Source organism: Urocampus carinirostris, chromosome 6, assembly GCF_059441175.1.
Source record: "Urocampus carinirostris isolate Australia breed hairy pipefish chromosome 6, RoL_Ucar_1.0, whole genome shotgun sequence".
Taxonomy (NCBI): Eukaryota; Metazoa; Chordata; class Actinopteri; order Syngnathiformes; family Syngnathidae; genus Urocampus; species Urocampus carinirostris.
Window position 1 is genome coordinate 21,259,216 of NC_142354.1, and position 16,120 is coordinate 21,275,335.

General features: G+C 41.2%; 1 protein-coding gene across 2 annotated transcripts in view; it reads right to left on the minus strand.

Annotated features, from left to right (window-relative positions):
* bsnb (bassoon (presynaptic cytomatrix protein) b) overlaps nt 1–16,120 on the minus strand; it is a 108,847-nt gene that overhangs the window by 19,912 nt on the left and 72,815 nt on the right. For both annotated transcript variants that reach the window (XM_088338261.1, XM_088338260.1), the window contains exons 4-5: nt 7,635–8,426; nt 304–6,426 (exon numbers count right to left, since the gene is read on the minus strand). In XM_088338261.1, the coding sequence (XP_088194387.1) occupies nt 304–6,426; nt 7,635–8,426 (6,915 nt within the window). The remainder of the gene's footprint in view (nt 1–303; nt 6,427–7,634; nt 8,427–16,120) is intronic.

The window sequence follows — 16,120 nt, forward strand, 5'->3', positions numbered from 1 at the left end:
TGATAGCCAGAGAGAGTTAGAGAGAGAGAAATAAGAGGGAAAAGGGGTGGGGATACTAAGTAAGGAAAGATGGGGAACAGCCGGAAGGTAAAAGCATTTCTGGCTTGGCTAACATATTCTGCTGTAATGTTAGATCTGGTAAATTCATGACCATACGGAGCATAAAATATACTGGTTTATGAAACTTTTTGATTTAATATGAGATTGAGTCCTCCCACAGTTACAATCGTATAAATCAAAATACAATAATTGTAATTGACTAATTTCCCATTGTGTTACCAAACACAAAAATATTGTTCTTACCTGACTGTTGGAAACAGCTTGCTGATAATATGGGGAGAATCTGTTCTTGGCAGGGTCCTCAGATGTTGGACTTAAAGGCTTTGGATCCGACATGGAGCGCTGCACACTTTTTATGGGTCTTGGTAGGGACTGGTTGCGTTGTGGTGATTCCGCGGAAAAGGCTTTTTGCTGGGGTGTCACATGAGCTTTGTTAAGCTTTTCTTGTGAGGCAAATGTTGTCTCCAACATTCTATGGGGAGACAACGGAGACACTGGGGAGTACAAAACCTGAGGGGTTTTAGGGGCTTGACGAGTAGATTCGTTTGCTTGCTGCTGATAACCTATTTCCAGAGGGTCTGGTTTTCGTCTCTCAAATTTAGCAACTCCTTGGAGTCTCTGGGAGTTTGGGTCAGATGTATTTGCACCAGCTATGTGTAGGTTAGTAGAGTATGGACTAATTGTTGTAGGTACACTGAGTTGAGGAGCCACCACACCTTGAGACTGAGATTCTGGTTCAGTCTGACAGGCCAGACTTTCTCCCTTTCGGGTCCTTTCAGGTGCTGCAATGTAATGTAACAAGTCAACCTTTGAGCTCTCTGCCATAGTGATATGAATAGCTGGTGAAACCCTACCTAGTTGATCCGAATCAGTTTGGCATGAAGTGTCATTTAAAGTTTGAATTGCTATACTTGCAGATACCGCTCTGGGTGGAGCATCTGATTTCGTGTCACCGCTGGATTCCGAGTGTTTTGATGTACGTGATCGTCTGCGCCTTACTGGCTGCTGGTCCCAGTCAGCTTGGTCCTCTTCATCGGTCTGCACACAACAGTCAGCAATACGTCTCGTTCTCCTGCGCCGGTTTATGAATCGTTCTTCTCCATCCTCATCATCTGTTTGCATGCAACTGTCAGCGATCTTCTTTACAGAGTCATCTTCTGTGTTGTCTCTAAGACGGGGCATCGAATTTTGTTTCTTAATAACCTTAGAGTCAGCCTGTTTGTCAGTACTTTTCAAAGACATTTCAGAGACAGAACTATGAATAGGTCTAGCAGCTACCACAGCCTGGACCACTTGGCCATCTTGCCAAAATTGTACAGTTTGACCATCTGGTTGAATAACCCTTCCACTCTGGTCACAAATAAGAAAGCCTTGAGGAGCCCCCCCTCCGACAACCACCCCTTGTATAGCCCCCTGAGCCGATGTTGCAGCAGCGACTGCCGCTGCTGCTTCTGCTGCTGCAGCCGCCGCTGCCTCCACTGCTGCTGTCTTTTGTCTTTTTTGCTCTTCTAGTTGGAGTTGGAGTTGCTGCTGCAAAGACTGGATTTGTTCAAGCTGCATCCTCTGCTGGGCCAGTTGCTCTCTCTGCATAATAAGCTGAGTCTCTCTTTCTGCTTGCTGTTGATGTAGGACCTGCTGCTTGATGGTCTGCAATTCCTGAATTTCTCGCTGAACAATCAACTGCTCTTTTTCTCTGTGACGCTGAAGCTCCATACGATCTCGCTCCAGCTCTTCATGAAGGCGCTGCTGCCGAAGTTTTTCCAATTCAACACGCTCTCGCTCCATCTGCAGCATGTGCTCTTGTTGCTGACTAAGTCTCTCATCGTCCTTCCCTTTCTGAGTGTCACATGTCGATATTTTGGAAGTCGGAGCAGTAACATTGGCTGTGATATGACCTTGTGTAGAAATCGCAGATTGGGGTTGACTAATTGATAGCATTTGAGGATGGGCTTGGGTTAATGATAAAGGTTCAGTTTGAGCAGGTAGTTGCTGTTGATGCATTTGGGCTTGTGCCGCCTTGACAGCTGGAGGCTGTCCTTGACTTTGTGAATCTGATGTCTTCTGCGAAGTATGTTGGGACTGATCAGCTTGGGTAGGTGGGGTAATTGGGGCTGCCGTTGAAGATTTTCCAAGATACATAGGAGTTTCATGCTGTGAAGTGGTAGGTATACTGCCGGAGTTTGTGGCTGAAGCAGAATACTGGTTTGGAGGAGGATATGTATATGTTCCTGGTGAGGCAATTGGATTTCTGGGAGTCACTTGTGGCAATCTCGTGAGACTAGCTAATGGTACAGCAGTAACACCTGTAGGATAAGGCCGGTAAATTCCTCTAGGCATGGGGTGTAGTACAGGGCCTGGTTGGGTAGTAATTGGCAATGTAGATGCTATTGGAGTGTTCATGGTAGAATATATCATGCCATCACCTCCTCTCATAGCAGCAGGATACAAGGCACGTATACTTGCTTGTCTTGCGTTTATTAGGTTTGTTAGCGTCTGACCATTTGACAAAGGTCTTCCATCTGGGCCATACAGCAGACTGGCTCTTATTGATGCTAAACTTTGATGGAGATTTAGCCTACCTAAATGTGCACCTCTTCCAACTCCATAATGATCATGATTACTCCCATAGCGTGTTGCAAACTGATCCCCTGTGTTAAGAGCAGCACACATCTGACTAATTTCCCTTGCAGTGGTTGCACTAAATTGAGTTAGATTAGAGCCATGTGATCCTGTTAACTCCTTAGGCCCATAGCAATAGTCAGAATTGATGTTTGACATTGAGCCATAACGCCTAATTGGTAACGCAGGACCCGCAATTTCTCCTTGGTGACGCAAATCTGTGTATGAGCCATACTGAGCTCCCATGCCGAGGTATACACTGTCATGGGTCTGATTTGTGTTGCTAAGATCTACTGCCATACTATTGCTCTGATAATGACCAGAATCGGTCATACCAGGCAGATTAGTATCAGACATGGACGGTTGCAATCTCCCTGATGCAACCATTTGTCCGAGGTAGCCTGTACGTTCTTCTGTTACTTGTGATTGCTGTTGTTGATTGATATTGTAATGGAAATTATTAGGAGGTGCTTTCGATGTTTCAGTGGTAGTTTTTTTATCTGGTGATACGGTTGTGGGCTTCGAAGTCAATGACCCTGCACAAGAACCAGCAAATGGTAAATTGTACACAACATCGCAGCAAGCGACCTGATTTTCTGGTTTAATTGTCCCAGTTAAATCCATGACTTGTGGCGTGGGAGGAGGATCTTCTTTTTTGAGTAACTGAGTTACTGTTCCTGTCTGTGATGTTTTGCTATCATCAAGCTGAACCATCATAACATGGGGCTTTCCTGTGGACAAGTTAATTACTGTGGGTTTATTTTGTAGCTCTAGAGCAACCCCACCATACATTTCTTGTGGGGCATTACAAGCAGATTGAGAAGCTAGTGGAGCCACTCTCGCAGTAACTATAGGCTGGGAACTGGTTGCCTGAGTAACTACAACATCCTTTTTTGTCACAAGCGGCTGAATTTGATTAGCTAAATTGTAACGAGCAAATGAAGAAATCTGATGATGTTGTTGGAGCTGCTGCTCAAGAAGTTGCTGCTGCTGCAAGAGCTTTTGTTGTTGTAACTGCAGTTGCTGCTGTTGTATACCTAAGTTCTCAAGGCAGGCATCAATTTTGGGAATAGATGGATCCGAGACTGGTGTCTTACTCTGGGATAAACACACAGCGGAGCCCACTCCTTGCCCCAAATCTACACGATTATGCAAAGGATCACCATATATAATTGGCTGTTTGCTTTGTGATATGAACATAGCACTTGCCACTGTCACACTCACTGTTGTTGGTGTTGACACAGACACATGAGGTTGCTCTTGTGCATTCAAGTTAATGATAAGAGGCTGTACTGCTGTGTGTCGAACAGATGATTGTTCCGTCCCCAAAGCGTACTTTCTTGAGTCAGAAGCTAAGGATGTTAGATCCATTCCTTGGTCTGTCATTATAATTGGGGCAGATCTCATTGGTGCTCTAAGATCCACAATATTGGCTGGGTGGGTTTGGCTTTGAACCATGACCATCGAAGCGCCTGAAATATTTGAGAGTTTACATAGTGATATATTGTCCATAGAAATAGATCCACGAGTCTGTGTGGTACTAGGATCATGTGATTTTTCAGGATTTTGAGTAATTTGCGAATACCTTTTTGGGGGCTGCTGGGATAAATGCATTTGTGGTGAATTTGGAGGACTTGCAGATGGATTCTGGGAGCTATAGAGAGTTTTATAACTAACCTGTGTTGGTGATGATAAAGGGGACGTGGATGAATTTACAGTTATAGGTTTGTCACGTTTAGGTGGTGTAGATCCCAGTGTGATTACCGTTCCCGGTGCATCTTGAGAGGACTGCTGCCTGACAAGACGCGGTGAATTAGACCTTTGAGCTCCATGGGAAGCCACTGTAGAGGATGGCGCACCAGGCAGTGTAGGCAATTGCCTGCCACCACTTCCAGTGTGACGCACAGTTGGTGAATGCGTCGGGCTTTGGACAGGAGAAGTGCTAGGGGAGGTTTGCGGGCTTGACCCTTTGAAAAGGGAGAAAACCTTATAAGTTAGAGAGGAGTTTGTAGAATCAGGTGAGGCCTGTGATGAACGTTGGGAGCCTGTACCAGCTGTGTTTCGAGCTGTAACACTGTGGCCAGCTTGCATTTTGGTCGTGCTAACTCCTGCAACTACATCTTCAATCTTGGCACTCTGCGAAACCATCCTATTTTGAGTTTCTTTTGAAAGATGAGCTGCATGGATTCCTGGAATCCGTGCTTCATTTCCAGCTGCGGAGAAGGACATAGGTGCTGAACTTTGGGTTGGGCTTGGGCCAGGGGATAAGGCAGAAACTGTTTGAAGGTTTGTATTTTCATTAAGCGAGTGTCTCTGCTGCGTAACATTTTTCCCTTTTTTATGAAGGAGTTGGGCTTTCTTCATCATCTCCTCATACACCTCCTCTGCACTTTTTAGTGTTTTATCAGCAGAAGATATACACTGTGTCTTATCTGTTGGAGAGTATAATGATGTAAAAGTGGGAAGGTTATATTCGTTTCCTGATTTGTAGAGCTTGCCGCCAATTATCTCAAAGCCTTCTGCTTCAGAGTCCATTGATGGTGAGTATTCAGAACACGATGACCTGTGGAGTTCTTCCATCTCTGCAGCTTGTCTCAGCTCCTCAGTTGGCGAAGCATCCTCTATGGGAGAAAGATTACTGGGGGGAGTTTTGGATCTTTCTCGCCGTCTCTGTGCTCGCAGTTCTTCTTTATCCCTCTTGTTTTTTCGAGCAGTACTTCGTATTCTCTGTTGCTCAAGATCTCTCATTTGCTCCTGTTCTCTTAGCAGCTCTTCTTCCTCTCTCAGCTCATCCTCCTCAGACGAGTCCTCAATGGTAGGAAGAAGTGGGCCATGTGAGCGATGTCTAGCTTTCCTCTGCTGTTTTGCTTCCTCTAATCTGGCTCTTCGACTGGGGCTGCTGTCACTGTCATCTTCCATGGATGATACTGATGTGGGTGATGTTCCAGAAGTGTAGCTAGGAGTAGTAGCAGGTAATGTGGATGAGTACTCTCCTTTTGACCTCTCCTCTGGAGAACCAGTCAGACTTTCCATCTCCAGTTCTGGTTCACGTAGTTCATGCTCAGCATTGAGTTCCATTTCTCTATTATAACTGTTGGTATTATTTAACTCAATTGTCTTAAACCGGCGAAGACCCCCAGCCATGACAACATCTTCATCCTCTTCTGCCTTGTATCCCCCTGCAGATTCTTTAGCTGCTTCCTCAAAGCTATTGGAATGGTGTTGGAGTCTTCGTCTCTCTTTGTCCAAATCCCCACTAACTTTATGTCCCTTTTTCGCTTTCTGGTCCCCATAATCCTCCAACTCATCCTCGTCTGCACTCATCTCCATTATTTGCCTCCTCATAAAGTCTTCGTCCGTTAAATCTTTGTGTGACTTCTTTTGTCTTACGGGTAATGGCGAGAGCCCACTTTCACTACTGTCTTCCACATAATCATGACGAAGTTTACAGCTGAGCTCATCATCCGATTCATCTCGTATTGGATCGTCGTCTGGACTTAAATCCCTTCCCTGTCCAACAGACAATGAATGGGGTCTATGCTTCTGGTCTAGTGTAGTTTTTGACTCCAACAGAGGTTTCATTGATGTTTCTAACTTTGTGATTTCTGAGGAAATAGGCACACCCTTTTCATTGAGTTTTACTGCATCTTCGTGAATCTGACCAATAATCTCCCCTTGATAGCTTGAGATTCCATCTGAGGAATATCCAGTGTCACTTAAACTCTGTGTACTCGATTTGACGTAATCCTGTAAAAAAGAAAGTGATGAGTCAAAACTTGAAGTGTTAAATACATCATGAAAAAGAAATATCTTTCATTAAACAGGGTCGCAATATCCCAGCAGTAAAGTCCTAGGACCAAATCAACCAAAATAGATTACATATGAAATATATAATGCAATGTTCTGTAGCGCTCATGAGTTGGATCAAATAGTGGCCATAATTTGTTTATAAAATGCTATTTTGGTTGGTTTTGCCTTTTCAGTGGTAAATACAGACAAATTAACACTGTAAACACTTGTCATAAAAGCAAAACTGTTCATTCCTTTACATGCTTGATGGCGATCACGGTACATTCGCTTATATATTCTTTGAGATGGTGAACAATTATGATCATGCTTTGGACGCTGAATATATTTTTGCAAATTAAGCGAATAATAAGCATTCAGCAAAAGACTTGAGAAAATAAAAAGAGAAAACTGACCCATTAACAAAATCACAATTGAATTTCTAATTGAAATTACAATTGATATTAGGAATGACCATAATGTTAAAGTTTGTTATGGATATGGTTATTCCTGTTATGAATTATGAGAATCATATCAGGAAATGACAACTCAAATAAAACAAAATTATTACAGATACATGACAATATTAGAGTATGACACAGCAACAATAGCATGGCCGGGATAATAAAATCAGTGGAGTAGTCAAAAAAGAGATTAATCCAAATGACGAGTTTGAGTAAACTGTTTGATGGATTAACAGATACAATATAAATATAAATTCCACACATGCCTGACCATGCCTCCTAGGTATTGTGATGTTAAATAATACAAACATAAAAACTTGCAAACATTTCATACCATTGATTTAAATAGACTACACAAAAAATTGCAATAATGTGAAACAAAAATGTATTGCGTGATGTATTTACAAACGTTAAAGATCAAATAAATGCAGCTTTGTCTTTGCCTGGTATTTAGGCCCAGATGTGCTAATGTTATATTCACTACATGGATGGATATAAAAACATTGACAAAGTAAAATAAGGAAAATAAGTGGTATCAAGTATTTGTATCTGTAAAAATCCACCAGGAATGAATTGTGACGACAGATGACAACGATAACAATATGAAGTACACATTGGTAAAAGATGCATGCAAGAAACCAAACAAAAATATTAAAAATAATGAATTGCAGGAGTGAAGAGAAGGTGATGATTCAAGCAGCTCACTTCTCGACGTCTTGTCTTCTGCACATCTTCTTCTAACTTCGAATCTTTCGGTGTGACCGTCTCTGGCAAGGCTTTCTTTGGTGACGCCTTGACATCTTCTTTTGAAGATTTAGGTGGGACTTTTGCCTTATCCTGGCCCGGTGTCTGCTTGCGTACCTGAGATGTACCTGTGGTTTTGGTCTGGGCAGATGCTGTTTTTGATAAGGGGGGAGAAGTCTTGGAATAATTGGCTGTTGCTTTAGGGGTGGATGCAATCTTAGCACCAGATGAAGGACCCTTAACCTGAGCAGAGGGCTGAAGCGATCCTTTTGTTGGAAGCTGCTGCCCTTTAGCCTGACCTTGACTTTTTGTTTGGTTACCAGAATGAGCTTGACTCTTACTTTGAGCGGAGCCTTTATTTTGAGATTGTTTACTCTGGACTGGGAGTTGAGCTGGACCCTTGGTTTGAGAAACTGGTGGTAAAGAACCTTTAGCTGGAGCACCAGACTGAGTAGAACCCTTGATTGGAGGGGAAGCTTGGCGCATCCCCTTAGTTGGAGTGGAATGCTCAGCCTGTTTCATAGGAGAGGGAGGGCCACTTACTTGAGGACCTAGTTGTTTCTGTTGCTGCTGAGGACCTGAGGTCCTTGGCACTGATTGATGATCAGACTCGTTCTGTTGAGATGGTTGCTGATTAGGTCCTGCAGATTGCATGGTGGAAACCACAGGATGTGAGGCAGGACCTGGAATATCTCCCAAACTTCCAGACAGAGCCCTCTGCGTCTGGCAGTTCAAGCAGAGCCATTCCTTTTTCTGGAGGAAAAATAGAAAAAAAGGGGGTTGGAATACTGTGCGAAACAGAAGTTCATATTAAAGGTTTCCTATATTGATTCAGTCCAAATGTGGCCTTTGATCTTTTTGAAATGCTCTAACTATTTGACAGTGTTAAACACATTCAAATCGAGTACGCAAATGAAAAATGCTGTGTGAATAACAATTCGAACTGCTGTCTCTATCGACTGGCCAATACAACATACTGTATGTGGAGCATAAAACATCTGCTAGCAGCAGGACATTTGCACTGAATATTATCTCATATGAAAATATGAACACCAACACGACTGAATGCCGCCTCGAAAAACGTTCCTCGACAGTAAATTGAACACTTATTAAATATCAGATCATTGTAGCAGCTCAGTTAAACGGGATGTTAATATCACAGGTTATGAAAGATAAAATAAGAGGCGGCAGCACTGTTTGTAACCCTTCTCTCTATTTCTAAAATGATCATCTTTGCCTGAGGTCTGAAGAGGCAGTCTGTCATGACTTGCATAACAGCACAAAACAAAGCACTCCAACACAATAAATTTTACACTGGGTTGATGAGTCATGAAATTGTAATATTTAATCTATCTAATCCAAACTACTTTACAAGTTCCAATTTCTGTGTGTGTGTGTACGTGTGCGCGCGTGAGTACTATAGGCTCCAAAACAAGTGAGCTGATTTTGTGAAGTTGTACTTTAGGCCCTTCCTGAGTGTCCTTAGCCTGGCTTCAAGTCAAGGCAACCCCAATAAATACCTACAAAATTGATAAATATCTGCTTTTGAGGGGTCTCTAATGCCCTCTGGTCGCCAAATTCGGTACTGCAGCTACCAACCTCTAACAACTCCAAGTAGTCAAATCCAATCTTATATCAGTTAAGAAAAAAGGCCCCTTTTTGCTTGAATTTAATACATTTTCATCACATAACAATCCATTAAAGAGTTTTTGTTCTATATTAAATTAAAGATAAGGAAAACAAGGCTGATAGCTTTTCAGTCAATGGGTGCCTGAGAAATGCGTTTTTTTGACTTTGTATTGAGACACATAACAAAAAAGGTCTTTGTGGTGATGACATTTCTAGAAAAAAAATAACACAAACTGGCATTTGATTAATGTTCTACTACTTAGCATATGAATGGATACCAAAGACCATGAATATCATCCAAAATTGTTATTTGTAAGGCTAAGGCGAGTTATAGGTCTGAAAGTAAATCAAGATGAATAGTTCCTTTAAATGAAAGTTGTAATAAAAATATAGAGCAAAGTTTCCGTCTTATACTTAATGGAGATTGTCTGGGTCACCTAATTTCGTATTCAGCCGTTAGTGGTGGTTCAAGCTTAGATATTGTAATATGTTTGATGATCATTTCTTTTTTTTTCTTTTGATGATAATTGCTCTAAAACTGGACAAAGGCTTACCTTGATGTAGCACTGAATTGTGGGGATACAGGATTTTAGTTTCTTTTCTCATCAGTTTAATTTTTGAAAGGACTAATGTTTTAAACGTGTTCGATTTGCAACACACATCTGCGCCAAATCTAAAGTGCCTAGCGAAAGTATTTCAGGCTTCTAATTTAGACTTTGTAAAGTAAGCTACTTTTAGTTATTGTGTATTTCTCAGACTCCTATGTTACAAATTAACTTGCTATGAAATTAACTTGTTTAACCTGTTTTTCTATTTTTAATACACTAGTAATCATTCACACACACACATAGTCACATTCAAAGATTCACGTTTTTCAGTCTTTTTCCATTGTATGTAATGTGATGCGGATGCGTGACTCCATTGTATGTAATGCGCATGCGTGACTCCAATAAATGCGCTGCTGAAACCGAAAGTGGTCCGAAAAGAACACACCAGGCAGTTCCGGAATAAATTTATGAAAACATTTAAAGGAGGAATTATAGACAAGACTATTTTGCAAAGAACTGTGTGGGCAACAATATAAAAATGGGGAGAGCATAAAACACTGCAAACCTAACAAGACCAGGCCGTTGTCGGGCAAATAAGCCCAAAAAACCTTTCGTCTTTTTTTTTTTCCTTTTCGTTTCCACTAGATTATCGGACTACATTTACCTTCGCTTCGTCAAGACAACGTTTTCCCCTATTGTTTTTTTTTTCTTTTTCGTTACCACGACAGAACGAACATCCACATTACACTCCAGTTCAAAGAACTTAGGCCCTTGGGATGGGTGGAATGACTGCACCTCCTGATGGACAGTACCCGGCATACCAGGGTCTCCCCACAGAGACCACAAATCTACAGTGGATTACAATCAAGTCTGATAACATGAACTCTATGATTGTAATTTAATAATTCATGACTACGTATGAAAGATGTGTGTGTCGCGTTGGGATATTCGCTTTGCCAGCTATATTTGTAATCGTCCGCAGCCTACTGGCTTCAAAACAATTTGTGATTAAGATTTTCCCCCCAATCTCGGAACCGTTTCACCCTTGAAACACACTGGGAAAGTGTCAGCTTTCGCCCAAACCACTGCCCTGGGCCCAGGGGTGTGATTTGTAAATACACTAATGGTCCTTTACAAAAGGAACCACTGACAAGATTCACTATCTCTTGCCTGCCGGGGCACAAAAGGCCAAAAAGGCCATATAAACGAAAAATCGTTATTACGGCATGTGGTTTCCCGCTGCAAGACTGTTCGATCTCACTGCCATCCTCGCTGAGTCAGGGCTGAGACTTAACTGAAACTTCAAGGTGTAAAAGACCTCAACAAGGTGACGGCTTTGGTTTTCAGAAATTATTCGGTTCTATGGGCATGGTAACTTTAACCGAATAGCCTATACGAATGAGAATCCTAAATTAATCCTATCAAAAGTGAAGTCCTGTTCCCTTTAGATAATATATAAGTATTTTTTTCCAACCGTTCCTCCTACCCACGTGCCGGACATTCACCACAGTTTTATATTGATAAGGTCTTTGTGATGACAATGTCTCATAAAGTTCTTGGGGGCAATACTTTTGCAGAGATTCATATTTTAGTTTTAGACTCTAGCATGCATGTGCACATTTTGTTGCATTCACCAAGTTCCATAAGAATCTTTTCTCTGTTCTGAAGCATTAATGATGATGATGGAGTAACTAACAGACTTGCTTTGTTTTCTTCTCTCTCATGTGCTCTACTGAGAAGCTATATATAAACAGGTGCACACTCAGAACTAGCCATCTGTGCCAGTATTTTCATATCATAATAATAATAATTCTGTGTAGAAACGCTGGTGAGCCACTACCGCTTTATGTCTCACATAAGCTGATGATTATGATAAGTAAAGGCACAAAACCACACCCTCTCACAAGTTCATCTCATATAAAACCTGATTTCAGGCCGAATATATTTAAAAGAGAACTACAACAGCATCCAAACACTGAACTTTATAAAGAACGGATCCTGCCAAAATGTAAAAATAAATATGTATATATGAAATATCAAAAGATAAATACATTTATTTAATAATACCTACAAATATTTTGAAAAAAAAAACACACATAAATGAATCAACTGTGCAAGGAGTAATATTAAAACAGAGAGCAAAAATCACTGCAAATCTACCAAGACCTGGTTGTTCCTCTTAACTTAAAAAATAAATAAAATATTTTGAGTTTTTTAAATCTATAAGACTTAAAATAAGCTTAAAATATCGCAAAATGTCGAAAACGTTCTTGAGGGGCCAATACTTTTGCAAGGCACTGTGTTTGCAAAATGCTTCCGTTGCCCCCAAATGTGAAATGGATACACGAGAAGACAAAACTGGATCTGAGAGTGACGAATTATTCATGTTGAGTGCTTTAGCAATGGAGGTGCGGAATATGGGCTGCGCTTCCCACCTCTTCCCACGCTGTGTGCAGAAAATTTAGCTGTGTAAAGAAGACTCTGTTTCAGATATAGCAATGAACAAAACAAACACCTCTCTATGAATTTCCCCATATAATGCAACACAGCTCATGGTTGGAAATTAACCTCAGACGGTTCGATGTATCACTTTGCACTTTAACAGTAATCTGATTGACTTTTTGCAAATACAGAGACCCCTCGCTACTTCGCACTTCCATTATCGCTACTACACTGCGGATTTTGAATTGCCTTTATTGGTAATGATATCAACGTATCAAGAATTTGGTTCTAAGCAGACAGCAAACAGCAAATGCTATCACGGGGGCCAATGAGGGAGGGCTTTGTGTGTTGGGTGGGCGTGCATGACCTTGATGGGCTGTCGTATGCTGTCAGTAAAACAGCGGGCGGGACGCACAAGTCGATGTCTCCATCTAACACAAACTGAGATGCATGGCGACCGCTAGCTATTAGCGGGTCGTTATAATGAAAATACATTTATACTATGAGGAAAGTCAGTAGAGCGCAAAGAAATGGTGATTACCAGAGGGTGATCCATTGATTGTTTACGGGGCAAGGAAAAAAACTGAATTAGCATCGGGAGAGAGAGCAAGAGGGAGGTGGCAGGTCCTGTCTACGGCTAGGCTACATCACAACTCTCTTAAGCCACCCCTGCTGAGCCTGTATCTCACCAACGCCAGGTCAATTACCCATGAAACAAATGACCTGGAGCTATTCCTCATGGAAAACTGCTACATTCGGGACAATTGTTTTTATAATTATCGCCAGTACCTGGCTCAACCCGAGGTCACCCGATGCCAGCATGCAGCTAGCCAGCCACTCTCTAAATTGCTTTCTTGCATAGAAAGGAGAAGCCCTGCAATTTTGTTGTAATCTTGTTTGATGTCAAAGAAAGGGCATCCATTCAACTGCAATTCTTTTTTCTGTGTATTTCTTTATAGACATATAGTTGTTATTTAATTACAGTCACATACTTTCAGTCAGTAAAGATGTCATCTCGAGGTAAGTTTGACCCTTGGGGGCTTATTTACAAGTTGCGATGCTACTTTGTGGATTTTCACTTTTCACGATGGGTTCTGGTTCCCATTTAGGGCGATAACCGAGGGATTACTGTGTCTGCATTTGTGAGTGGGTTTAATGTGAGAATTGGGAGGGACGCTGACACAGTGTGTCAGAAGCAGTAGCCTGTTAGCTAGATCATCTCATTAGCAGATCGATAACCTTGTTAAATGGCAGGAGGTTAACTGTCGGTCCATTGGAGAGCGTACTTCAACTTGGCTCTCAGCAGGAATTCAGATGCGGGTGACAAGACGACAAATTAATCCGTGCCAGTTAACATGAAGTGAAACATCAGCATCAGTTTGTGAAATAATTCATCCTGTATTTACTATCAGACACCTGCGAATAAGTTTGCTAAAATGCCATGGCTGTTTGTTATTATGTCTATAATAATTGCACAGAGTTGTTTATTTAGCTCACAGTTCGATTTGAACTATTTATTCGACTGTGGTTCGCCATTTGGTTTATTATAATGCACTATTTACATCATTGTCATATTGGCCAATGTCCTTTGATACCTACACCCCTGCAGAGCCTGCTTTTTGTAACCTTGGAGATTAAACAAAAAGAAATGACTCAGGGGAGGGAATCTCCCTGTCTTTGCAAGTTCGTAACCCATTGATGTCTTCTCTCCTTATTTTGAGTATTGACTACATTTTAAACTTAACAGGTTATCACTACGAACATTGCAACACACTTTGGGTCACCCTTTTTTACTTCAAAACAGGGATTTTTTCCAAAAGGAGAGAGATTTTCTTACCAACATATGTGTGAGAAAGTATAGTAATGTGTGTATTAGTATTAGTATGTGTGAGTGTCTATTGAAGTATGTATGAGAGATTATAGTCGTGTTTAAGCATTCATATGTTTCTGTATGAGAGTTCAGTTCGGCATGTGTGAGAGTATGTTATATGTGAGAGAAAGTATGATTTACTTCTCAAACCGCCTCTCATAATTTTCAGATCAACACTCATACGATTACAAGATCAAAATGAACATTTCATGGAAATAGTTAGTATACTTTAAAATCCTAAAAATCAGCATCATAGTAAGAAAATATCATACAGCAACTTGACAAAATATAATTAAGTGGATTCAACATGTTTTTTCAGTGTAGTTTTGATACAAAAAATTATCATTTTGAATGAGGTAGCATATTACATTTTAATATGAAAATTTAGTTTATTTACCTATTTAACTACCGTATTTTCCGCACTATAAGGTGCACCTAAAAGCCTTTATTTTTTTCAAAAGCTGACCATGCGCCTTATAACACAGTGCGCCTTATTTATGGATCAATATTAAGTCGCAAAGTCTTCCAACTAACTTGCAGCCGCCGACTAGATTTTCCCCCGAACGCCAAGTGGTCCGCGGTGTATGCTGGGATTTATTTACCGGCGTTTCATTGGCTAACCAATGTGTCAATCATCATTTGAATCGATCACTATTGGCTAAAGTTATTTGGAGGTCAAGGGGCGGATCCTTTTTATCATTTACAGGCTCGCATAGGCTTAAGCGGCAAAACAAAGCCTGCAATTGGCCGAAAAAGATGAATGTGTATAGCACGTGGTTGACGGCATAGAGAAAGCATTTTTTACTATTCTGTATTTGTAAATATTTTATTCTCCTGGATTTACTACGCTCACGGATATAAGAGGACCATGGCTGCACATTATTATTGAACACAACGACTTCGGTGGGCTACTCTGGCTATATATTTTCCCTGTATCTTGTTTCAGACTATACTCGATGTTTCTGTGATAAGCGGTGCAGATAATGGATGGAATGGAGTGTCTATTTTTAAATTAAACTCAATTCCAAGTGTTTATTGTCATATGCACAGTAAAGTTGCGAGCAAAAAAGAAAATAGAAACTAAGGAATGGTTGGCATTTCTTGAATCCCAAGACTTTAACCTTCCGAATGATGGAACGATGCATTTGAGTGACATCGTACGGACACCGCATCCGCACGTGTTTTCGACACGTATTTGCGTCTTTGCAAGCTTTCGGAATGTTAAGGGGGTAATAAGTTTGACTGAACTATCTGACTGTTTTGTCGACGTTCCCATTGTAGCGCCTTATGATCCGGTGCGTCTTATGTAGGTCAAATATAGGACCAAAAACTATTTTTTCGGAGTGCGCCCTATAACCCGGTGCGCCTTATAGTGCGGAAAATACCGTATTTCACTATCTAACTATCTATTTATGTATATACCAAAGCCATATTCTCCTAAAGGGAGGTGGCTAGAGTCAAGAGCACTAACATTCACCAAACATTAATTCTACTTGGCTCTTCCCAACCTGATACCGAACATTAAGCCCACAGCGCGCCAAGGGTTTTGTGCCATGCAACTCTTCATCAGCAGAAAGGCCCAAAGCATACACTGGTTTACCCCCTCGGCATCACATGGTTCAATCCCACCTCGCCCCCTTGCTGGCCCGGCAGGCTACCCAGGAGCCCATCTTAGCCGGTTCTAGCTGTGTCATCCTTATCAGTCATTCTTAACTATCCTTCTCCATATTCATATATATTCCTAGCACACACTTTTGCATCCAATAAATGAACCGAAATACCTTAAATGAATGGCAAAATGTATGTTATCTCAATTTAATCAATTGTAAAACGTCACCCCTTACATTTATTTTCTCAAAATCCAGTACAGTAATCCCTCGCTATAATGTGGTTCACCTTTCACTGTTTCACTGCTTCAAGGATTTGGATTGTATTCTGCATTCTGATGGCCTTAACAA